Source organism: Hippoglossus stenolepis, chromosome 11, assembly GCF_022539355.2.
Source record: "Hippoglossus stenolepis isolate QCI-W04-F060 chromosome 11, HSTE1.2, whole genome shotgun sequence".
NCBI classification, from domain to species: Eukaryota; Metazoa; Chordata; class Actinopteri; order Pleuronectiformes; family Pleuronectidae; genus Hippoglossus; species Hippoglossus stenolepis.
In genome coordinates, this window is record NC_061493.1 from 533,617 (window position 1) to 561,163 (window position 27,547).

General features: G+C 39.2%; 1 protein-coding gene across 2 annotated transcripts in view; it reads right to left on the reverse strand.

The window, feature by feature from the left end:
- Nucleotides 1–887: 887 nt before the first annotated feature.
- LOC118117767 (epidermal retinol dehydrogenase 2) overlaps nt 888–27,547 on the reverse strand; it is a 55,810-nt gene continuing 29,150 nt past the window's right edge. For both annotated transcript variants that reach the window (XM_035170306.2, XM_035170307.2), the window contains exons 6-7: nt 26,447–26,572; nt 888–2,868 (exon numbers count right to left, since the gene is read on the reverse strand). In XM_035170306.2, the coding sequence (XP_035026197.1) occupies nt 2,772–2,868; nt 26,447–26,572 (223 nt within the window). In that variant the 3' untranslated portion in view covers nt 888–2,771. The remainder of the gene's footprint in view (nt 2,869–26,446; nt 26,573–27,547) is intronic.

The window sequence follows — 27,547 nt, forward strand, 5'->3', positions numbered from 1 at the left end:
GGGATTGGCTCTACCATAATCATAGTGATAAAAGGAGAGGGTTCAATTCTGTCTGAAAATGAGTTCATGTGCTACACAAAACGGCTTTGCTCATTGCAGGAACTTATGGATTTCTCTATAATATTGTACGGTCTCACCCATAATATGTTACCTTGAGGTAATGTATGTTATGATTTACAGTAGCTCTATACAAATCAAATATAATGTAATTGAATTGAATCATGCAATTAAGTATTAAACCTGTTCTTGGCTCTGCCTTTTGAATCTAGTGGACTAACTCAACACATGTTTTAAGTCCTTCTCTAAACTCACATATCATAACATGAACCACTTCTTTGGCTTTTGGAAGCTACATCCTACAATGTCTCATATACATTTACCTCTAAATTTGAACAGCAGTCAGTATCAGTTTGACTCATTAATTTTTTTTAAAGCATTGAATGACTTTGATGTGACAACAACAGATTTAAAGGCAGCATTCTTACTATAATCAATGTAATTCTATATTTTGGAGCAGCTGAGTGAGGGGATATTTATCAGGAAGTGTTAAGTCCTTTGACTGCTTTTTAAATATGCTTTAAAGATGATGGTCAAAAAGAGGCTGATCAAAGTCCATTAATTCATTTTACGCCAATGGCTTGTGTTTGTGCTGTGTTATGCTCTAATATGGAACACTGAAAAGCAAACGAAAAGCATCAATTACTCCAAACTTCTTTTCGTACCGAGAACAAAGTAAAACATAACACCAACAAACTGAATTCATAATGTGACAATCATTTATCATTAATTTAACTAGTACCATAAAAGGTCTAAAACATTAATTGATGTGATATAAATACAGGCGAACCCACTTCAAAATGTTGAACAAGAGACTCAAAACACTGGGATTTTACATTTGAAAAGAAATTTAATCATCAGGATTTTCTAAATAAGTGTTGCAGGTAGCTCACTTTCAAACATTGTGAGACTGACCCTGAAAATGTACTGCTTGATACATACTTAACAACAATCTCTACATTCCTTTAACTGATTTCTTTAATGGTTTACATGATAAAGCAACTGGTATACGCTGGACCCTGTTCCATATGGATATATCAACAATTAAGCTTTTACAGAATACATGTTCAAGATGAGAGATGTCAAATGCAAATTACATACACTCAATTGATATAATACGTTGTTAAGTTTAGATGATCCCTGATAGATATGCATTCAGATATGTCTATTATAGTCTTATAATATAATATTTTACAAACAATGTTAGTGCATGTAAATGTACTTCATCAGTTAACATAGGACTGTTAAAATCTGTCCGGAAATTAGTGCAACACATTTGGCTATTACTTCAAAAAGAACAGTAACAAAAAACTGTGACTTCAGGTTGTTTCTGAATGTTGAAAAAAGGTTCACCCGCAGGGAAAAGGGTACTTGATATCTGAACATATTAGTGGAAGAACACTGAGATATTCAAGCTCCCTGTGATTCTTCTGACACAGTTTTACCTACATCAAGACACAAGACTAATAGCAGGCATAATTGTAATGTTAAAGCACAGCTGTGCATGTTGCAAGTAAACCATAAAGTAGACCCTTCTGTAGCTTTTCAAATTAACATTAGCTTGATGACAGGAATAACACAGTAGGAAATGAATGGATATGGATATAGCTGAAGTTTGCTTTGCTCACTAGGAGACTACGGATGCATATTGCTTCCATTTAACCGCCTCTAATTTAGCGCTAATTTATCTGACATTTGTCACAGTTTGGGACAACTTTGTCTTTGTGCCCTCAAAATGTTCTGGAAATTCAGTTTTCAGACGACATGAGCTTAGCTAAGATCAGATGTGTTCACACTAAGCAAAGTCAAAGCAAACCCAAGTTAATAGAAACGTAACCCAGAGTATGCGCTCTGCTTGGGTGGAAAATGTCACCAATGCACGAATATATGGAAACAATAAGAAAAGCAGAGGGGTCGCCAGTCACCTACTTGCTATCTCCAACAGGCTAGTATGCTACTAGCTAGTACAGTTCCAGTTAATGTATGAACAGTCAGGAAATTTGCTGTTTGCAAAAAAAAAGGTAGATCATGTTCAGTAGGAGTCTGCTTACTGCAAAGAGCTGTGAGTGGTCTGGACTATCAGCTAAACACAAAGTAAGGTATCACTGACCTAAGAACCTCAGTTCGCTTCACTGTACCTGAGGATGAGTGCGTGGCCAAGGCACTTTACTTGTGAGATGTGAAATGACACTGAACCAGATTAACAACAAAAAAAATGTCTTAAAACCCAACATACATGGTGGACCCCTAAAATTGTTAATATGACATTGAAATATTGGCTGTTGTATTAACGGTATAGTGATCCAACCATATTGGTACTTTAACAGGTAGTAGCAGTCAAGAACACTGGCTGGCTGAATTTATGAGCACTTGCATACACATTAAATTTCCATAATCGATCAGGAAGAGTCCTGGTAATCTTTGAAAGCATTTTTGTTTTTGTTTTCTATAAAATCATATTTAAAAATCACTCATGATAATGTAGTTTAAACATTTGCATAAATATGATTTTTAGGCTTAAAAGATGGATTATACAGTCTAAGATATAGAGAAACCAAAAGACAATCAGTATTTGTATTTATTTGTTGCCCTCTACTGTTCTGTCCTGGGCTGTATAATTTCAACAACACACTAGGAAGATTAGGATTAAAAGGGGGGTTGAAATGGATAGCTTTAATACTTCCATCTCATTCTTCACTTCTTATTCTGCTACCTCACTCAAGTTTTTGGCTGCGTCCCCTGAAATTTTCCATGAGGTTGAAGGCTCCCAGGTACTGGCCCAGCATAATGCCTTGCTTCACGGGGAGGATGCTGTTGAGACAAGAGAAAAAAAATACAGACACACTTATTATACTAATTATAGGAAATTGTCATTTCTGAGTATGGGGTATATAAATAAAATTTGATTAATGGTTTGACAAACACAGTTGGCAATTAAGTCCTTTCAACCGAATGAATTGTTTTCATATAGCGCTTTTTTCGTCTTATCGACAGTGCTCAGTGCTTTACAGTATACATCACATTCACATACAGCACATCTATACGCCATGCTTTTTCTATCACACACCATTCATACGCTGCAGACATAGCCATCAGGGATCAGTTCCTCAGGGATATTTCAGAATGCAGACTGGAGGAGCTGGAGACAGAACCACAGACCTTCTGGTTTGTGGATGACCCTCTCTACCTCCAGAGTCACTGCCACCCCTAATTAACTGCTCCAAATCATTCAAATCTCATTCAAGCTGCAATGACACATCGTGTTATTAAGTTCATAATGTTATTGTTTTATTGTTGCAAATTTTGATGTTGCATAATCTTTTTTTGTGTTTGGTTTGATGGTGTGATGTGAAGCACTGTGGGCCACTTGTTGGTATTAAAGCTGCTGTATGAATGAAGTTCAATTGTGTGGAAATAGCCGCTGCTCTTGTCAGAAATACAGAATCTTCAGTCTGACTCAAGTCATTGTCAGGCCTTCACCTGTGTCTTGGCCAGGAGGCCTTCAGCTTGTGTCTTATCTCCTGGGATTTTACTATTCACTCAGTTCTCACAATCACACACACACACACACACACACACACACACACACACACACACACACACTGTTTCTTTGTTATTCCCTCTGCAGAATGCTCTTCGCATGCTGTACGATTGTCTGACCTTCCTTGCAAGGAATAAAGTATATTTAAAAGACTATTATTCTCTAATCTCTTTATTTCAGAAGTCTCACCAGGTCAAATTTCCATCACATTTTATAACACAGTAACAGTTGTGGAAGTAAAAAATCTTGTAGATTTTTTTCATGGACATTGATAAGTACCTGAAAGTTGGAGCACTCCAAGACTTGGATGCACATGTATCTCTACTGGTAGAATCATTCATATAAAGGTATACGTATCCATCTAACTACGACTCATAATCTGCGTTAGTGTTGCAGAAGATAAAGACGTCACTGCACATTTAGAGAGAAATGAAAAAGGATTGTGCTCTTCTGGAGCAATCCACTAACACCAAACTCTATTAAAACTCATAAACATTACATAAACCTTAAGTATTGCAACATTATCAAGAGGACTTCTGCATATCATCCATCCATGAGAGTATAGAACCAATCCAAGCTGGAATTGGGCGAGGGCTGTGTACATCCTGGACAGTTTGACATTAACTTGGATGTCTCTGGACTTTTGAAGAATGTTGAAGCACCAATGGAACAACGTAATTGTGCTGATGGTAATAGCTTTTGTAAAATAATTTGTTAGAGGTGGAACGATGCCTTTCGGCATCTCTTGCTAAATCAGCCCATGTTAGCAGCTTTTGGATGACTAACAATCCTCAGACTAACAATGATTTTCTTCAAAGAGAGAGCAGAGAAAAGGCTGGATAATACAACATGTTATTCAAAGCCTGAATACAATGGCTTTTTTGTAAAATGAACAGAGGTGACAGGCGAGGCACTATCTCGATTTGTGTGAGCTGTGTTCCACAGACGAAAAGCTTTCTAATAGAGAATAATGGCCCTGTCCTCAGACAAATGGACCAGAGAAAGAAAGGAGAGAAAACATCTCCAGAATGCTCCCTTAGCAAATGTAATTAAAGGGCAAAGGAACTGAGCTGAAGTACTGAGGGTTTCATTTCTCTGAGGCACGCTTATCACAAACCTTTAGTTCCAGTACTGCACAGATAATACACCTTTTCTTAATTTGTGTCAAGTGATGGAAACATCAGTGATTCACACTGTCCGCTTTCTGCTGGAGCCAATACATAGTCTGATGTGTTGCTTTATGGGAAATGTAGGCAGAATGACTGAACCTACCTAACTCCTATTAGCTTATTAGCTTATACTGACCTTAAGTCAGTGTGATAGAAAACTACATTACGTTCACATCATTATAACACTGATTGCACAGGCCACAGTCTTTTTGGAGTATGAACTATGAAAAGACAGCATGTACTGACACCAGTCAAGTTTAATTCAGGCGTGTCATCAAGTGAATTTGTTACAGTTGTTGTGACGAAGTGCTTATTTTAACCAGAGAGTGAAGCTCAGCGCCAGATGAAGATGACAGGCTGCAGCTGAGAGTTTGCTAAACTGCACTGATAATCATCCATTACAATGGCTTCCTCTAATAGTTGTCATATGCCAATCAAGTAGACATCGCCCAACCCTAATGAACACTGTAAGCTGAACATAGCAGGAGTAGCAGGACGCAGTACGCTCATATATAAACTGGGGTATGTGGTGCTAAAGACCACAATCAACTCTGGTCTTTCTGTAAGTTTAATTCAACATCTGCAGATGGACTCCCACCAGAATGACCAGATGACCAATGACCTTACCAGAAAGATAAGTATAGCAGGATCATATCATTGTTTTATATCTGCTGGTTGGGTCACATACCATCTAATGCTAAACAATGAAAAGTTACATGCTGCCTTCACCCTGGTGTCTTCCATGTCTTTCCTTGGACATTGAGTGACGGACTGGGAAATTCATGGTTTTGCGTCGAAGCTACGCCGTACCCTACGCAGAGCGCTATGCTGTACCCTGACGTGTACCTTCCCAAAAATTTTACTTGGGTTGAGGCGACTGCAAGAGCTGCGATTGGTCCGACAGACTCGTCCCCCATTTTGGAATTGAGTTGTGTTACGACCCAGCCCAGGAGAAAACTCAGTCGCAACATGATGAATGAGTCTCCCCTCTTCTCAGCTCCCAAGAACCACCAGCAACAAGTTATTACAGCTCGTTTAAAGGTTTATTAAAACTCTTTTTGCTTCAGGGTCGGCCAGGAGCAAAAAAACCCCCCAAAAAACCTTAAGGCTAACAACTTAAACTTACCTACTGAAATCGGTTGTTGAAAATAAAATATAGGTCTACTTTTGCGAGATATCGCAAACACTTTTGAGAGATCTCGCAAATGTGTTTTATTTAGGTCAATGTACTTCCGGGTCAGGTCGGCAAATTGAAAACACAACAATGGAGCGTTCAAACCTGTGGGAGAGATTAATAGATTATAATTTTGAGATTGGTCTTACATACAATGATATTAGATCAGTTCTGGGCAGTAAGCATGAGGTTTTGAGATAAGCGAGAGGCATCTGAAGAGAGTACTGCGCAAGGGGACACAATCGTCGCAAAGACTATTCTGAATTGGCGGTGGTGATCGAATTTATTATGAACTAACTGTTTTACTCTGGGCAGCTTCATGGGTAGATGTATACGAAGTGTAGAGAACATGGTCTGCGTGTGAGAAAAGAGGATGTGAGACTGATATTAAAGGAGCTGGACCCCCGAGGAGTGTCAAGCAGGCAAGCAGGACATCTCAGACGAAGGAGATACTTTTCCAGATGACCGAACTTCATCTGGCACCTGGACTCGTACGACAAACTAAAGCCATATGGCATTTGTGTCAATGGAAGTATTGATGGTTTTTCAAGAAAATAGCCTGGCTTAACCCATACACAACGAGTAGTGACCCAAAGTTAATTGGAGGGTATTACATAGAAGCAGTGCAGCGTTTAGGGGGCTGCCCTAGAGTTGTGAGAGGCGATCTTGGAACCGAAAATGCTATGTTCGAGGCTTTCAGCGTTTCCTTGTCCCCACTAACCAAGACAGAACCCTTGATAGTTACTTGGAGGGAGCCAGCACTGCCAATCAAATAATCGAATATTGGTGGGGTTTTCTTCGGAGACAATGCGCGTTTGTGTTCTGGTTATCCATGTTTGAAGACCTCAGAGACAACGGGTTCTTTGACGGAGGATTTCTGGACAAAAGCCTCCTTCAGTTTTGTTGCATGGGACTCATCCAGGTGAGTCAATGAATTATAATGTTTTAGTATGCTTGTATGTGTACGTGAGAGAAGGATGGTAGAAACAACAGAGGGAGAAGAGAGACAGGGAGATGGAGAGAAGGGGAGAGAGAGAGAGAAGAAGAGGGAGGAGAAAGACAGGGAGATGGAGAGAAAGGGAGGAAGGGAGGTGGTAATGTGTGAATTCTATAATTAAGTGCTCTATTTAAGTTGCTATATATATGGGTAGTTCCTCCTAATTTCATTTATAAATTATTTTTAACAGGTTGAGTTGGATGACACTGCACAGGTTTGGAACGTACACACCATAAGGCCATCAAGGAACCTGAATGTCGCCAGTGGTCGGCCCAATGTTATGTATGCATTGCTGGAACTTTACTAGAAAAGAGACTTCCTTTCCCCTGTTGAAGATGTTTAACTGTGCAAAAATGAATGTGTCTTTCCGCTGACCATACCATGTGATCAAGATATGTATGAACTATGCAATATCTTTATGGCCACCATCAGATCCTTATCAGGCTGTGAACTTGTTTATGCACCTAAGGGAGGCTATCAGTGCATCTCTGTAAATCAAAAGTACATTGTCCAGTAAATCAGGAGCACTGTGTTTAGTTGTGTCCAGTGAGAAGAGCTGGTTCCACAAATAATTCCCTCTGTCATTTCCCATTTGAAAGTTTTCTTTAAATAATACAATGTACTGTTCATGTACTGTTTCTATATACACCAACCAGTTTTTGTAAGCACCAGTCCCGTTTTAGATGTTATAAACCATAAGATAACTCAAATACTACTTTGTCTACATCCCTCCTCCCTTTTTTGACCATGTGTTGAAGTGATGGTGTGTGCTTAAGAACTGGAAAACACAATTAGTCGGACTTTACTACCAAAAACAAGTAGTAGAAACATCAAGGACATGTAAACAATAAAGATATCTGTGCATAAACAACTCCTGCAGTGTAATGTAAAAAAGGGGTAAAAAATAACCACACAAGTGCTTGATCTTGGAGTGTGGAAATATTAGTAATAATTATTCTGTATTTTTGTGTGAAATCCTGGCCTGCATCCCTGAATCTGCCAATCCAAATTTTGCCAATTAAGTAAGACCAAGTAAGAACATAGAAATATAAAATTACTCCACATTGTAAAAGCCATTCAATGGCACAAACATTTGGTTTCTAAAAAGTGAAATTAGCAAATTTAAGACAGTAGGAAATGAAAGTGATATGTTGGAAATATTCTGTAGACATTCTAAAGGCCAATTGGCCATATTATGGCTTACAGTTAGAGGCAGGTCTTTTCAGGCCATAGTTCACACATGGCACATTAGTTCTTCTGTAAACAGCATCTCACATAGGTGTCTTCAACATCAACATTCAAACAATGTATTTCCCTGAATAAAGGTATAACTAAAACCTTAACATCAACAATTCTACCAGTGATGAACCACTCAAATCTTTCGATTAGCAACAACAACACAATATTAACACTAGCATCGAACCTGGGTTGGGGTAAAACTGACAGAAGTGAAAGCGGCAATCATTTTAAAACTAACACATTTTAACACTATAGTGATGTACTATTGCACCAACAGAAAATAGAATTGCAGACTGCTCATCACATGGCTCAGTGCCTCAGATGTTAAATGACAAATCAAACATAAAAATAAAAATAATACAAATAAACAGACAGTCTCAGAACAGTACATTTTTCAAACCTGACAGAGCTCCTCCAGGGCCTATAAAAATGCCTTTGACATGCCGCAGGTATGTAAAATCATAAAGTGGTTTAAAGGTTGTGTTCAGGGTTTCTTCCAGTTTGCACTGCTGCCTCATGTATTGAAAGTAGATGTAGTGAAGGGAGGCCATTAGCTGAAGACGATGGGAGCTGTAAATCCTGCACAGGTCCTCCAGGCAACCGGTTACTCTGAAGGATGAATAAAGTATAAAGTATTAATTCACAGAAAACACTTTGACCCTTAAAGTCTAAGATGTGATTGCAGTTGCATTTTTTAAAAGAGTCTTCTCAGCCTATCTTCCATTTAAAATCAGGAATACTCATGAAAGTCAAAAATCTGTGTAAATAAACTGCTGCACAATCCCAGAAATCTAGTCAAAAGGACTCCGCTGACTTCCACTACTACTGTAGCTTGCTATAGTAGGCTACACTTTTGGTATTTGTTTTCAATACAACTTGTGCATAACTTTGCTAAACCACAATACATTAGAAATGGTAGTTCAGGTAAAATGTTTGATATAGAAATTACATATAAACATGGAGAAATTTGAAGTTGTGGAAGCCAACATGTCAGGCTCATGAGAATAAAATGATATATTCACCAAATTCCAGAGGTTTTCATCAGCTCTTGTTTGAGTTATTGCAATTTAGAGGGTTCTAAATCAGCATAAGCAATTTAATGTTAATAAATTATTGCTGCAATAAAATTAAGCTCTATATAAACAAGGGTGAGGTAGTTAGTGGGTAGGTAAATAAGACTAGGTTATTTCATAGGCCACAGTAGGAAGTAGGGATGCATATTTTACTTTTTGAATTCATAGAAACAAACTTACTGAGTAATAAAATGTAACCAAAACTACAATATGTACTTCATAGAACTTCAGTAGTAATACCTTTCTCTAATTTTGTTAACAGCTGTAATTTTATTTCTACTTCCTTACCCCAAACGTACGTAGGAGCCATTTCATTAGTTTGAATATTATTATTTGTTATTTTTGCATCTATATTTGTAGACACTAGGGGGCACTAAGCACCAGACCAGGTTTCAGAATAAAGGTGGCAGGTGTGTTGATCAGGGGAAGCACCTGGAAGGGATATGTTTTTTTTTAACCAGAGCATGAAAAGAAGCTGCAGTATGAACATGTATGTTTGCCTTTGAACTGGAAAATAAATCAACCCAAACGTGAATCTTTCCTGGACAATGGACTTCTTAATTGCCTCAGTACAATCCAACTGAACTGGTGCATCAGTGGCTTTTTGTTCTAAGTTTATTTTAACGAAAACATTTTTTGACAGATAGCCACTACAGTACCTGTGTGACACCCTCATTGTTGACGTAATTTATCACAACTGCGTCATCACAGTCTGCTCCACCGAGGTAATCTTCCGGATCCCATTCAATTGCTCATAAAGTCTGTTATGTCAGTGTCATGTCGATGAATTTGCTTTCTTTTAAAATCACATACACGGAAGGCAAATTCTTCAAGTCTCCCCTTTGTTGAGTGGCCATCTGGGAAAAATAGCTCCTTCCCCATTTCCAAAATCTGAGCAACAGTTGTTTTTTTTCCACGGCGGCATGTCTTGTTCCTCCTTCATGTCTGGGCCTTACTTGATGGTATTCCTTACCTCTAAAATTAAGCCATCCAATTTCAATCTCCCGGGAAGTCTTTTCTGCTACACCATTTCCTTGTTTGGCCATCCCTTCACCATGCGTTTGGAACACACCTGATGCACCACACAGCCTTCCTTTTGTCTTCGATCTCATTTTCCGTGTTCCTATTTTCTCTCTTAATCTCTGTATGAGAGTCTCTTTATCTGTGCTGCACTTTGTGGTTTGACAAAAGGAGAGAATAGCTACTCAGTCGCCATATGAAGACATGTATTGTGCCATTTGTAAATCAGTCATGATGGATGGCACTGCCTTGTCAACCTGCAAACATAAAATATGAAAATAAATACTTTAAATGCTTGTTTTGAACATGAATGATACACACACATACAAAGATTCAAAGCCAACTCTCTCCTGTTTTTTCACAATAAAAGGCTGGCTTGCTTAACACAAAAGCCCATTATATCCATTTCTACTTTTAAGAAATCTGGTTTTGTTTTATTTTGAATGATCAGGTGTAGTTTCCAGTTTAATAATAAACAGTCCTACAAGTGACTACATTTATTTATTCTGCATTACAAACATTAGGTCATTAATAAAATAATCTGCAAACGGAGACTGAATTGTGTTAAAGTTTATGTTCACTGCTCATAATGTAGCCGATATGATCATGGCAAGAGTTGCTTTGTTATATTCCATCTTGTTCAAATCCTGACTATTAGGACTAGCAAGATCGCAGCCAAGCCTTGTGTCAGCTCTTTTAGCTATGTCTAGCTCTAAATCTGTCACGATGTGAATTCATTTCTTTTTAGTACGTGAGTCACCGATAAATTATTGGCGGAAAGACATATTTGTAAAGTTGGTCACAAAAATTCATGATAAAATTATCAATTATACCTAAAGTATGCATTTTTTGCCATGGCATGGCAATAGGCACTAACATTAGCTTATGTTCATAACATTAACCCTAGCTCCATCACTTTCAAGTCAATTCCCCGGCTTTTCTTATTGCGATATTGACAGAATTCTCCACCCACCTTGTCATTTTCGCTATGTCTGCTTGTGGGACCTCCCTCGAATGAAGAAATGTTTGCAAGTCCTCCTCCATGGCTTTTGCATTTCACTTCGGACTCTGTGGGAGTAGCTTGAGTAGCATGTGTCGGTAGCTGAACTGACCCGGTAGTACATTGACCTAAATGAAAAACTTCGCGAGATCTCACAAAACGTTTTGCGCGATTGCGCAAAAGTACACTTTTTTTAATCAACTAACAATTTTTTTCCCCCTCCAGGTCCTTTACGGGGCTCCGTACTAAACTAACTAACTACTAAACCAAAAACAGGAGACAACTACGTTTAAACAAAAATGCTACCCAGTTGTTGGAACAGTTGTTGCAGTTCTTTAAGAAAAAGTAATTGCTCTTTAGCATCTATCAGCTCCAACTCCAACATGATCCACTCGCCATTGTTCTGAAGTAAACAGAGATGCCAGAGAAGTTGTAAATAAGTAGACCAGGAACCGTAAGACACTCAACACCAGCATAGAAACTCTTCCACCAATAGCGTTTTGGCGGTGTAATTGCAGCGCGACTCACACACACCTACACACAACTATGAATGCTTGGCCCCCTGCGTAGGCCATGTGCGCACCTACGTTGTAGCTTCAATGCATAAGCATGAATTGGCCTTAATACTCGGCAGAATCCCTAGGATCTAGAAATTTCCACTACAGATAATTGCATTATGGCTCACATCAGTAGCTCAGTTAAGCTCAGGTGGCTTCACTTCAACACAACTCCGCAGCTCACTGTAATGGATTAACAAAATACTCCAGTATCAGACACATCACTCCTTCTGATCACTTTTGTTGTTCCATTTTGTATCTTGTGGGGAGATCACTGTATATAAGCTGTTGTACAATTTTACACTGTCCAATAAAAGTATGAAGGTTACATTCTAATTTTGGTAACAAATGAAAGATTATCAACCTTGAGGAAAAAGGTCATCTGACTTGAGTATATCTATCTAGTATACATCTCATATCGCTGCTATTCTCAGAGAGATGACAATTGATGTTGGCAGGCTAGTGGGCTCAAATGTGAAGTCACATGAAAAAGTGAAATTTTCAGATAATCAAAGTTTTCATAAGCTGACAACATATTTGAAATCTAAGCAGCTATTATCTTCGAAATTTAATTTGGTGATACAACAGATAAATAATGAAGGTGTTTTTATCGAAAATAAAAATACAGCAAGCAGAAACTTTAAACCACAACAGACATCTTTACAATGTAACACCATATTTATATAGAAAAATTCTAAATAAAAACGGATAAATCGCAAAGGGTTTCTTAGTTGAATTATTTGAACAATACAGTAAATATGGTTTGACTGCAGAGATACGAATGACAGCTGGCATGACCACATTGTAACACTCCCATGCCCTCTCCAACACAGTTAATTGACCAACACAATGACTTTACATCATTGACATGCCAATTATCAATAGAAAACCAATCACTTGAATGTTACCATTCAGTTTTTTTTTTTCGTTGCATGGATGCAAGAAGCCACCCTAGGTGGCTGCCCATGTTGCCCATATTTGAATCCAACACTGTAACTAACTCCGATGAACAGGCAGAGCAGAAAAGGGATACAAAATCCCCCAAAAAATTGAGCTACAGATAAACGTGGACAGTGAAGGAACAAAGACCAGGGATGGTGATAAAAAGGCAAGAAATGAAGAATGAAGATGATGTGACAAAGTGGTTAAGATACGAGAAAGGGTTACATGATGAGAGGAGATGAGAAGAATGAGAAGAATGAGAAGAATGAGAAGAATGAGAAGAATGAGAAGAATGAAAAAATGAAAACAGCACAATCACAGCACTCAAGAAGTCTTACAGAGATGAGACCACTTGTGAAGCAATCAGAGAGTCTTTGTTCACAGTGGTGGACAAGATGGACGTCAGTGGACTAGTAGAACCTAATGACTCTCCACGAAGAGGTCTGGTCCTCACACACATGTGCTGTACGTCTGTGCATGCCTAAAAGCTAAACACATTCATCCCTGTCTAAAGCCTGCACTTCAAGTAGTTTGGATGGAGGACAGAATGACTTGATTGTATATTAAGTGTGGTTTCATTCTTGGAGGTGAATGATGCCATCCCAGTGTTGATGAAAAAAGAAAAATTTGTGTTTTAAATACAAATTAAAAACACAAAAAATGAATGCAAGTTTAAGGTAAATTTTAACCCTTACATACACCAATAATATTTAAAAGATCAATATAGTTAGAACTGTGTGATGCTGCACATAAATTATATTGTATAACTTATTTTTACTGCAGAGCTGTTGTCTGGTAAGATATAGAGAAATTATGCTTTAGGAGACAATGGCCTTGTTGAACACTCACAAAGGAGAACAGAACAATGTACACGTCCTGAATAAGTGAAAATGTAAGTCTGCAGATACTATCTTTAACTTTCACGTTACCCTGTTGAGTAGTTCTCATTTCAATGCTACGTTGTTCTGTTTCTGTTGTCAGCTAACTTAAAGGTCATGTTCAGACCACGAATCACATGTGGACAAGCTGTACAGATGTAAAGCACCAAAGATGATAAAAGGTCGGTATTTATACAGCACTTTTCTAGTCCTGATAACTTAAAGTCCTTATAGTACAGTTTTCACCCTTTCACACACACATTCATACAGTACATATATGTGAGGCCCTTTCTCTATCACACATCATTCATACACTCCTGGCACAGCCAAGAGAGGCAAGCTGGGGTTCTGTAGTTCAGTATCTTGCCTAAGGCATGCAGAATGGGGGAGACAGGGATCAAACTGCCAACCTTCTGGTTGGTGGACGACCCGCTCTACCTGCCTGTCATCCACATTACTCTAGAGTTTTCCATCCCCTAAGACTGAGACTTCTGAAAACAATGATGCAGATGCAAAAAATGCCTGCAGGCTTTTTAAAACAAAAATGAATTAGTGTGGTCGGAGATGCATTGAGATCCAATCACTCACATCACCCAGCAAAAGAAAGCTACAATCAAACCTCAGTGGAAGAAGACACATGTAAGTGCTAATACTGTACTAACAATGATCAATGTAAAAACAAACATACTCTCGATGTATAAAGCCAGTTAAGCAGACCTTTAACATACAATACATCCCCTCTGGCTAATCAGAAACCCCTTTTTCTCACGGCCATGATACCCTTCCATTTACAACAAGGAAACCTATTGACAGCATAAGACCAACTATCTTTGCAGTGGCTAACTGCTCAAAAAATAAGACAAATTTTCCAGGCCTGAATAGACATTTCTGGATCACAATTATCAATAACAGCCTAATGAATCAACAAATAGTCATGTTCGAATTTACTCTCCATGAAATGCTCTTCTTAAATTTTACACATTTTTTATAAGAATAGGCTGACAGGATCATTATTGAACAGCATCATGCTTCATAAGTTGTATTTAGTCATATACTTGTGCCAACTGCCATAAAAACACTCTTTGTCTCCATAAAACTGATGGTCTTCGATGACTCCAACTGCTGTGGCTATATAAAAGGCAGCTTGAGGCACTGTTTGGCTCCAACGATAGACATAACTCATAGACAGAGAGCAGCAAGCGGATTTACATCTTACATCTTATGTCTGTTTGTTGTTTGCTGTTTCTGCAAGGTGTTTGCCAAGTTTGTAACCGCTCAACTGTGCATTTGGAGGCATGTTTAAATTGATCACTTTGGATGTGCTCTGGGAGTGCCGCTATTCGGCTCCCTTTCATCCACCCCTTGTTTTATTGATCCAATCATTAACACTTAATGTGGGGGATGTGGGGGAAACATGCAGGTTGTGAATTTGAGATTTTTTTTTACCCCTTTGTCCCCATAAATAAATGCTGCAAGAACAATACCGGACAAAACAGAAAACAGCAGAACTTCTGTCTGCAGGAGTGTGCGTGTGTGTGTGTCTGCTCGTCTCTGTCCTCTTCAGAAAGGACAGAAACTGATAATCACACACCAGGGCTCCAGACTAACTTTTTTTACTAGGAGCTCTGTAGTCCCTTCCTGAAAGTTTTAGGAGCGCAAGCAGAACATTAAGGGGCACACCTTAAATTAACCTGCAACGCAATTATTCATATTTTCCCCCATTAATAGACAACTTACAGAAATTACAATGTCAGGGCTCCAGACTAGCACAAAATGTTGGCGCACCACTTACGGCATACAACGCAACACATTCATCTTGTTTCCCATCTTAACTGTTTAACTGATAAATGTTTTGGTAATAAATTGAAAATTTACAAAATAACAACCACAACAAAACAAGTAAACAAGGAACTTCCTCTTACAAAAGGCCTCTCCTTCCCCTCCCTTTAGAGCACATCCCCCTAAACACCACTAGGGCCTGGCACCTCTGAAGGCCAACCCTTGTAGTTGGGCCTTCTAGCTCTTTTGCCCTGACTGAACCTCATCTGTTCAGCCTCCTTGGCATCAATCTCCTTCAAGCTAGTTCCCTCAAGGCTTATTCTAATCAGGTCCTCCACTGTGTCCACATGCAGGGACCCTCTGACATCAGATGTAATCCCCTTCTGTGCTGAGAATCATATATTATTCTGAAATTTGCTATTCTGCAATTTAAGTACATGCTGATTAGGGCTGGTTATCGCCACTAATTTCCCAAATAGATTTGATTCCAATTCACAAGGTTTCGATTGAATATCGATTTAGTTAGGGATATGTCAGTCTGCAATACCAATTTTGCTTGGATATGAAAGAAATTCTCAGAGAACTTAAGATTTAAAATGTGAAAGCAAACCTCTAACTTGGTGCATTATTGAAAATATTAAGGTAGGCCTGTCATAATAACAAATTTTGTTGGATGATATATTGTCCCAGAAATGTTGTCGTTTTGAAACAATTTCATACCACTGATAAAATGTAAATATTTGATCATAAACCTTCAAGTAAAGCCTTTCAAAGAGCAATGGACTTTCAATTCTTAAGAATATTCAGTCTGACATTTGAATTAAAATGTAAAAATTATTATAATATCCTCAATAAATAAACCATAAATAAAATAAACCACACACACAACCAAAACAATAAATAAAATGGACTCTGGCTCTGTTAACAAAGATTGCTCTTGAATAAATATTAAACATTTGGCTCTTGGTTTATGTAACCAGCTCAGTAAACAGGATGGGATGGTTATGATTGAGATGACAAACGTATGATCATATATTTAGTTATTAATCGATGGTGTCGGATCATGAATCAGTGTCGCTCCGGTCACTTTAACACCGAGTCTGGGGTGATGTACTGGAACGAATCAAACAAACACTAAGTTAACTCGAAGTACTGATCAGGTCCTAATAACTAGTGTTGAGTGTTAGTGTTTATTAGTTAAAGTGAGAGCAGGTCAGGAGGACACAGAAACTCCAGCTCGGTACAAACCGACAGCTGCTTCTGCTCTGATCATTGTGTATGAGTGAGTGGGGGCGGGGCCCTGGGGCCTGTGTGTGTGTGTGGGTGTGTAGACTCCACCCCGCCCTCAGTCTGAAGAAGAGCACACACACAAAATGGTTCACTTGCTCCTGGTATTTCACGTGAGAGCAATGATAATTTTAACATATTTGCAAGTGGCAGCGGTGCGAGTAGTTGTAAAGTTTACTCGCGCTGCCTCCAAAAATAGTCACAAAATGTGACTATTTGGTCGCAGTCTGGAGCCCTGCATGTATTTAGTTATTAATCGATGATGTCAAATCATGACTCCGGATTGTTTCGGTCACTTTAACCCTGTAGCAGGTATAAACATTTGTCTCATAAACTCTAGAGCAAATCGAAACTAACACAAAGTAAACGTCAGTCATGTACGTGTCCTAATAACTTGTGATCAGTGATTGTCTTTATTGTTAAAGTGTAAAGTGAGCGCAGGTCAGAGGGGGGGTGAGGAGGAAAGACTCCGACAGAGAGTCTGACACAGGACGACCAGACCTTTAATGTGCGTCTGTCCTGAAGCAGCGGCGGTTCTAATTATTCAGTGGAGTCCGCATCCATATCGCAGCGCATCTAAGAATGGAGAAATGTCCACAGGTCTATGTTGTGATCCGATGCTATTGCATCCACTAGGTGACAACAGTTGTTAAATAGGAGTAATTAAAGACGCAGGAAACATTAGAGTAAGACACTAAGATGCACATGTATGTTGCTGAAGGCATGGTGTGATAACGGTGTGATAATGGTGTAAAGTTACATTGGGACTTAAACTAAGCCTCATCCTTCAAAACACGAACATAACAGTCTAGTGCTGAGCACTGTGCAGGAGACGTGGAGGGAGGGAGGGTAGAGACTAAATCCAGGCTCCTGACCTGATATTACGTTTTTTTTTCAATCAGTATTTGTTTGACAGGGAAGCTGTGCACAAACAGGAATATAATATTAATTTATGTTTCCTTATTTTTTTTTATCTTGTCTTCGATTCGTATTTTGGCATTACCTTTGGTGTCAAACCATTTTTTTCTCCTCAGGAGACATTCTCCGCCTCAGTTAATGCAGCAGATCATCTTTTTAAACATTGTCACTCAGGAGGACACGCTACAGAAAAGTGTGTCTTTTGTGGCTTCCACCTCCAACACAATTTTTTCAATTTCTGCTGTTGTGAAATTCTTCTGTGTTTTACCTTTTCTCTCTTATAACATCAACTTCTCTGTTCAGCACACCGTTCTCTTCATGATACACCAAAAGTCCTTATATGGTTAAATAGAGGCGTGGCAGTATGCTAATTGGAGAGAGCGGACACGCGCCTGTCTATTTAGAATAATTCTGATTCACAAACATGATACACAAGGTGGTAAGAACAAAATTGGAACCTTGAATTACATTACATAACATTTAGCTGACGCTTTTATCCAAAGTGACTTAAAATAAGTGCATTCAACCATGCGGGTACAAACCCAGAACAGCAAGAATCATGTAAGTATAATTTACCTCAAAAAAGCAAACATTTATAAATATAAACACTAGAGTTGATGATGGATGGCACTAGCAGGCAAGGAGGGAGTTGCAGTAGTGGAGGCGTGAGATGACAAGAGCCTGGACCAGAACCTGCGCCGCCTTCTGAGTGAGAAGAGGACGTATTCTCCTGATGTTGTGCAGTATACATCAAGAGTTGTGTATCTACACAAGCATGTTGTTGCAGCAATGTTGGCAGCAAGGGAGGTGGCGTTTTTGTGCAAGCACTTATTTTGTGCACAGAGTAAGAACATTTTCTCCGCACGCTGGTGAATGAGGCAGCAATTTGCCTCTACTGGTTAAAGTGAGCAAAGTAAAGTGGTAAAGAGAGGAGAAGTTGCTGGAAAGAGAGAAGAGAGAGGGGGAGGGGGAGGGGGAAGAGAGGGGCAGAGACAACAGAGAGAGACCAAGAGAGTTCTCTTCTCCTATTAACATTAATTATGGATGCTGCTGTCTTACAGCCACCAGTACCAGACAACGTTCTACATCGATTCAACATTAGATTTTTATTTCCATATACTTTCAGTGTTCTGCCCAGCCCCATCTCTGTGCACAGCCTCAGGGATCCCTCTTTGACTATTCACGCTTCCTCACATTTGTTCCCTCATGTAGAGATTTCCATTTTTTTGTCCTGTGTTTGTGTGTGATTCATTTGATCTGGGTAGGCTGATTTTAATTTCCTCTTCTTGGCTCCTTCCATTGTTTATTTCCCTCTTTAAAGCCCCTGCTTGTGATAAAAGGCTGTATAAATAAATGAACTTGGACCTGAACTCGATCACAACAGCAGAGAGTCAGCAGACACTTTACTAAATGTGTATAACGATAACGAGGTAAACAAATGGAGGGCATTCGGGGAAGAGAAATAGACTAAAGGGAAATGCTTTTAGAAGTGAAGTGAAATTGAAAATGTTCCGCACTGCCCTGACACCACTCAGTGAGTCACTGCACATGATCAAGTCATAGAAAAAGCCCAGTTGCGATGGCTTCAGGTCACGTTTCCACATTTATCAAAACTGCCTACACACAGTTGTGTCATAACTGTGCCCATAACCGTTTCAAAACAGAATGTGGGATTTATCAATTTGTGGTGATGCTTGAGAATGTGAGTCAATGTTAGCAGGCAGAGTGTCAACCAGGCTTTTTCACTATGTTGAGCAAAGAGTGAAAACAGTAACAGAAACAGAAGAGTTTTCTGACATGATGATCTCAAAAAATTGTTATATCGAACACTCAAACACAATTTCTCTTTAATAAGAAAATGCAAAGGAATGTGACATATTGACATGAAATGTGTTCAAGATATTAATCAATAATGAAGGAAAGTGTTTGTTCCAAAATCTTATTATGGCTGAAGTCTGAAACAAAAATATCAATGCTCACCAAATAAAGACTTCCTACATGTGCATCCACACATCTGTTTAATGTTCACTTATTGAGGGAAGCTTTTGGTCAGGGAAAAATCAGACCAAAGCAACCAAAGTCCATTACAATACCAATACAGACCATTTGACATTTACTTTTTGTCCCCCTCCCACCAATGGATATCAGTGCTTGTGTAACACATCGATAAATGAAAAAACAGACTCAGCGGCCCACATCACTTAGCATCCTGAAAGAGGCTGTGCTCAGATACTAGGGATTTCTTCCCTACCCTGTGCGGGGAGGGAATACTTCATTCAGGTCTATAGTCACATCGCTCACCTGCTCGTTACCCGTATCCTGTGGATTCCACACACAGTGTGGAAGCAGATTGGGCTTTCTCCTGCTATGAGATCCCACAGGTGTCTTCTCGCCCCCTCTACTCCCGGCAACACTTATAGTAGGATTCCAAATTAGGAAAGTACACTTCTTCAATGCAGTCACTCATAGCTTCCCCGGAGCCAAAGTCCTCTTCATCTTTGGTAAGCTCCTTGGGCTGTTGTGCTCACTCCCCTCATCCACAAACCAAGTGGGAGTTCACGAGGGAACAAATGACACAACTCATCAGCAGTTTGAGCTCACCAAGAAGGATTTCGATAACCTTTTCTTCGATTTTTAATTTCTTGAAGACGTATAGTTCTGCTTGCACAGGTACACTTTCTACCGAGCTCAGACCTGATCGAGCAGCATTAATGCTCGATCTTTAAGCTGCATTTGATACAGCTGATCACAGCTAATTTATTTGATCGGCTTGATAATTAAGTGGATGTGAAAGTGACTTTATTAGACTGGTTCAAATCTTATCTGTGTGGTGGAACCTTCTCCGTTTCTGTTGGTAATGTGTCCTCTAACCAGGCAAATATTACCTGTAGCGTTCCTCAAGGTTCTTTTCATGGCCCTTTATTGTTTTCAAATTTCCATTTTACCACTGAGTCAAGTTATTCGTAAATTTAACATTTCTTTCAATATTTATGCAGACAATACAAACATTTACATATCCATAATTCCATCGGCCTTTGCCTCAGTGACAACTTTTCTCACTGCCACAAAGTCGTGGATGTCTCCCAACTTTTTAATGCCCAATTTAGACAAAACTAAAGTGATGATGTTGGACCTAAAGCACACAGGGATTGTGAATTTCTGGCATTAGTTTCCCAGGGTTTGCAGTGCACCCATTAGGCCAGAAATTTGGAAGAAATCTTTGATAATAAGGATTATTGCCAAGATTAGATCGCTCCTTTCATTCAATAATGCACAAATTCCCAATAATGCCTTTGGCCCAATCACCTTACCAATTACCTCTAAGACCTGTCCCAATACTTGTGGGACGAAGGGGGAGGGCCAAGTCCAACTGGGATTTTTCAGACCCACACTTCAAACCAAAGCTATGAGAATTACCCAGCATACCTTGCGAATCACCAAATTCTGCGTGATAATCCCGTACTTTCATATAATATAATGTCGCATCCCCCCCTCTTTGAAGATACACAATGCACTTGATTTAATCAGCGTATAGAAGTAATGTTACTTAACTTAACTGCTCCTCTAATAATAATGCATCCTGGCAGGGTTGTGTGTGTGCTCTGTCTGGGAGCATACACATATTTTCTCTTGCTTCTGGTATTTCACATGACGACTTTAAAAATTAACGTAATTAAGTAAACGTTCATCATATGAAAATTGATTCGAACGCTGTTCATTGAACGCAACACTGTACAGGGAGCCACTGCAGAGGGGATGAAGAGCCGCATGCGGCTCCGGAGCCACGGGTTGCCGACCCCTGGGGTAGGGAGAAGGGGTTAAATGGGATTCGGCCTTAGTCTCCAGCTATCTAGATTACTGCAACTCTCTATTTGCCAAGCTACTCCAGAAATCAATCAACTGCCTCCACCTTGTGCAAACACAGCCATTACATTACACTCATTCTCTTTAAAAAAAATTTAAATCATTGAATTGCCTTGTACTAATTTACTTAGCAGACCCTCTCACCCCTTATTATTATCATTATTATTATTCTGCTTAACAATCTGTTACTATGGGTACCCAGGGCAAGACTAGATACAGAGGCAGGTAGGGCATTGTTAGGGTTCCACAGGTATGGAACAACCTCCTCCTATGATTATTAGTATTATTATTATTTCCTTGTTGAGCAACATACACCAGCAAAATATCTGACAGTTTGGTTTGTAAAAAACAAATAATATGACAAATGCCGTCACATGTTTTCTACTGTCAGGGAGGAAATGATCCGTCTCACTTCTGTCAATTCCTCACCATGAGTGTGGTGTGTGGTGGCTCGGTGCAGAGATTGACAGACAGTCTAGGACTTGCATGTAAGACTCTCTCTTCTTTATTTTTCAATAGCAGTAATAAACAACTGTAGATGATACGATAGCCAGATTTTCATACCGTGGTATTTTGTTTTACTGGGATACCGCTTCAGACTTACTCCTGTGCTGATGAGATGACAATTGATTTTTAATCATAAATCTTACAATATTCCAATGAATGACAAAATACATAATCTTTGTGAAACACTTTTCTATGTTTGCATTTGCAGAGCCAACTGATTAACAAGGCACACTAATTAAGTAGATTTTAGTGTTTGAATCTTAACAGACTGGAAGTTATTTAGGTTGTACTGGAAAAGCAGAATGGAAAATAGCAGACAGCCTTTCAAACTAGTAACTCTAGTCACGATGACATCACCTGCAGCTATGAACGTATGAGATATAATTTCCTCAAGAAAAATATCATCATTCCATTGTACTACAACCTTCCTGGCTTATAATCGTATTCATTTCTCTAATTTACAACTTTGGACGGTGCTATAATTTGACTGCCATAGTCGTGTTATGGTAAGCAAGTTACACATTTGCTTCCATCTTTGTTTGGGAGACATGATTATCTGTTCAGGACAAAATGTTGTGCAAAAGCTCAGACAGGACTGTGCCACGGCCTGCTGCAGTGGATTTTAAGCGACAGCCTCAATGTCTGCAGAGAGATTTGAGGAGCTCTCATATCCAGTTGTACTTACAAATGAAGTGCTTTCACCTATATAAACTGCTGTGGATGAATTAATAAATGTGGCTTCTTCACAAACTGTGTTCCCCAGATCTCAGTAATTACCTTACCATGCACAATGTTACCATAGCTAATAGGAATGATGGCCAACAACAGTAACATAAGGCCTTAAGTGTGATAAATAACCCCCCCAGCATACGCAAAACAAAACAAGGTTTTGCATGGTGTCAGGGAAAATTATGCTTTTACAACCACAAAATAAGTAAGACTATGATACAATGTGATGACCCATTTCTCATCACTAAATAAAATGTTAACAGTAATTGCAGTGCCCAGACAGTATAGTTGCTTTACATCTAGTTGGTGTATTGTTTTGATTTCTGACTGTGTTAGTGCATTTTGTAGTGCAGACTGAGGTGAATTCGACAGCCTGCTTCCACTGACAATCCCAGGTAAGAGGTGAGGAGGGAGGTGAGCTTCCACTGCAGAACACTGAGGAGGATGACGGAGGGACAGGAAATAAATAAATAAAGTGTTCAAATTTGACTTTCTGCAGGCAGCAGATTTTAATTAATTAAGATCAAGTATCTGTCTAATGTACTGGGGCAGTGGAGAAAACAGGTAGATTCATTGTTCTGCCACTGACACTGGGTTTAGTGAAAATCGAATTCCTCACACATCATCTAGAGGATGTTGTACACAATACAATTTCTATATGGGGGGCACAGTGTTGTTTGTTTGTTTTTCTCCTCACAGAAAGAAAATGTTGGGTTCGAACTGTAATGTCTGGCATTTCTGTGTGATGTTTGCATGCAGACTGGCGACCTGTCAAGGGTGTACCCGACCTCTCGCCCAATATAAGCAGGCTCCACTCCCGCTGCAACCCTCAAAGATAAGCAGTATAGCAAATTAAAATGGTCTTCTATACATCGAGTATTACAGCCCCAGTGATACTGATAGTGAGTGGCAAACTAATAATACTGAATGTTAGTGGATGAAGACATTTATAAAAGTATTTGTTGGTCAAAAAACTTTGGCAGGCAGAAACTGAATATTTTAAAACCATCAGTAATGGAGTTATCCATGCAGTCCACACAGTGTATGAGAAAAGGAGAAAGTTTAACTTGAAAGTAAGCAATCCGCAACCCACTGCAATTCAGCTACAAGCGCTGTCAGAGTGTTATCAGTTAGCCGTAACACCAGCTTCAGTTATACGAGTGCTCTTATGGGAAGGGTTGTATTTTAACAGCAAATAACTCACAAAGTTTCACAATGAGCTACAGTTGGAGCCTGAACAGCACAAACACAAAATTATTCAATTTGTTAAGGGACCAAACTCAAACACTCTGACAAGATTTGTCGAATATGAACTACACTGGCTTGAGGAACACTGATAAAAAAAACACCCACACCCACACCCACACCCACACCCACACCCACACAGTGTTGATGTCCGAGCTGAAAATGCACCTCAGCATTTAATCAGCACCTCTGTGACCTAGCTCAATAAAAAACGTACAACATGTGCAGCAAGTGGAATTCATGGGCAGGGCATGCAACCATTACAAGACCACTTGTTGTTACAAGGCTAACACACCAAACCCTGGGAAAGCAAACTCAGAACCCTGGTGAATGGAAAATGTGGGAATGAGTCATCCTCCACCCTGTTTGCTGCATCCAAACTGGAGTTCACTTGGAGAGAGCCATTGAATGACTTCACCCCACCTACATGTTGTCTGTGAAACATGGTACAGGCTAATCACTGAGTCAATGTTAAGCTGTACATGGGTAAAAATCGTCTGTTCTTGCTCAATGTAACTTCGGTGATCTGGTACGATATGCAACTGAGTGTTAGTCAGCAACTTATACTGTTGGAACCAGTTAATTGTTAAAGCTGAACTGTAGATCAAATCAAAAGACTTAGGGGTCAATAAAAAGTGTTTTAGAATATCAAGAATTCGAAACTGACTTATGTCTATTTGTTACAGTGACAGCTCATCCAGGGCTCATGAGGAATATACCCTTCAGCCGAGTTTCAGTTCAGGGAGTGGGAATACCAAGACTGAATTTGTGTTCTATAATCGAAAACCCAAAACTTTTTTCAACCTAACTTTTTTATAATTATTCACATGCTAAATAATTTTTGTTGGGAAATGAATATTTACAGGCATGTATCATTACTAGTTGTTTTCTACATTAAAGGTCCAGTGTAGGATTAAGGGGTATTAATCAACAGTAATACAATATAATATTCATAATTAGGTAAGTAATTAAGTTTATAATGACCTGAATGCAAGACAGACAGACAGACAGACTTCTACTTCAGAATTATTCCTAATCATTAGTGAGTCCTCTTCAAACAGTTGTACAATATGCTGTCACTGTCACAGTTTTACATTCACCCATTCACACACATTCATACAGTGCATCTTTGTGCAGCACTTTTTCTCAGAGAAGGGGCCATTTGGGGTCCAGTATCTTGCCCAAGGACACTTCGGCATGCGGAATGGGGAAGACTGGAATCGAACTGCCGACCTTCTGGTTAGAGGACGACCGCTCAAACCCTGGAGTCGCAAACTTTGTTAAGCTGCACCCCCACTCACTGCAAGGCGCTGTTTGTCTGTTTATTCAATTATTATTATTATTGAACTTATAACATGTCTGAATTGCAGTAAATTTGACACTGCACTTCCTCCGGCCATTGAATATACACTTGCTAAGTGTGAAGTCGATAAGATCAACAGCTGATGGTCCAACATGTTGCACTTTCATGTTTCTACAGCAGCCCAGAACACAAACCTAACAATAGCACTAGGTAAGAGGGACTTAACATTTCTGTTACCTGAAGGCCATCGTAGTTTCTCCTACGTGTTTGGACTGGCAAATAAGATTGGCTATGGGCCAGTTTTTTTCCAGCCAATAGATAGTTCTAAAAAGGTCAGAACATTAACAAAGGCTAAATCATGAAATTAATATTAAAATGTATCTGGAATTTGAGGCAGTGTTACAGAAAGCTAAGTGGACTGCTCTACTGAGTTCTCTTAATGATCTATTTTACCTTTTCCATATTGTGAATACATGTGTATTTTAAGAATAACTAACTTCTTCTTTGATATGCTTTGGAGCCTAATTTACCCTAATTTTTGTATTTCAAATTGTGTTGTGTTATCATTTTCCATACTTCACAATCACTTTCAATGTCAGAGCCATGTCAGAGGCCTCAATTTACAAAACAATTTTTAAATTGAGAGGGACTTGCGCTTTTACTTTGTCTGCAATATTGCTTAAGATAAAGTGATTCTATGAATGTTGCTTCCAAGATGGAGATCAGCGCCCGGAAGTGTTTGTTTCAGTTCAATATTTTCATTAAATTATCTGACGGTCCAGATACTATTGCTGGAGTGCAAGTTTTGGCCCAGGGAACACTTGTTGGCGATACGTGCTTTAGAAACATCTTGGAATATTGTGACTAAATGAGATCATGGCAAAATGGCTGGTAACAAGCCATAAAGAATTAGGGCTCACAACCCGGCTGGGTCTGAGACCCTGTTGAGACCTGGTTTTAACATCCCTCTCAGGTGATCTGATAACAAGTTTGGTACAACTTAAAGTACAGGTGTGAACAATGTGGAAGCATTGATTCAGAAACTGAACTAAAGTTGGTAGTCAGTCAGTCACATTCATTACCAGGGTAATGACTGCAGTGTGGACTTGGTAGCTATACAGTGAGCGACTCAGTGTGTTGAGAGGAACAGAAAAGATGGACACTAACCTCTTGAGAGCAGTGATGAGGTACAAAGTCTTGGGCAGCAGCAGGTACGCTTGGTCTGTGAGCACAGCATGGATGATCTTCTTCACTACATAGTCTGGATTCAAGATGGGCAGCAGCCTTGGCCACCTGATGGGGACAAGAAAAAGCATTAAGAAAAAAAGCACAACTACTAACAGTAGCAAAGAACTTACCAAATAGTAGAAGTTCCCCATTTGTCTAGCAAGAAATGTCTCTTTGTAAATCTATTTAAAATGGTATTACTGAAAAATATGTATACATGCAATGATCTTGATTTTGCCACTTGAATGTTTTGTGAATTTAACAAAGACTGTGCAACAACATTAGCGTTTTTGCCAAGCCCACAGTAGTTTTACCCAATTAATCTTGGGTGTCTCATTTAAAAACATTAACATGAAACAGAGATTAGTGACACAGTGTAGTAGTGTGGGATCATGGGAGGTGCTGTCATTACAGTCAGCTTTTCCCAGTCAAGATTGCTACAGTGTTCAGAAGCTGAATTATCCTGACCGGTCTGCCACTCTCAAAAACAAACAGACCTGCTGATCAAGTTAAAACACTGAATAAAGCAGCTTCATGACTTCAGCATTTCTCCAATGCTTTTGTTGGATACAGGACGTCTCTCAGGGGCTGCGAGCTGAAATGCCACTAACATTGGCTCAGTTTGTGTTCTGATAACTTGCATCCCATGACTAAAATCCTTCATCCACTTTGTAAAGATGGGGCTTCAAACTGCATTCAATTTCCATATTGACTCATCTGGCAAACAAAACAAAGCTGACACATGCACATAGGGGATATGATGCATAATAGAAAATGAAATGCACCATTATCTTGATTATAATACAGATTCCTCCACGCTCTAAAATTGTTAAAACATATGGGAAAACGTAAAATTTCAAAAGTGTCCCTACCCTCTCCCCTCCCAATGAAAGAGGAACAGGCATACAAACAGGCCACTTTGAACAAGCTCAAGGTTGAGAAGTGTAATGCCGTACTTCATCCTTTTTGGTATTTTGATAACTTTGTATGTAATCTCATCGCATTTGGTGTGAACACAGCATTAGAGTGCAAACTGTCAAA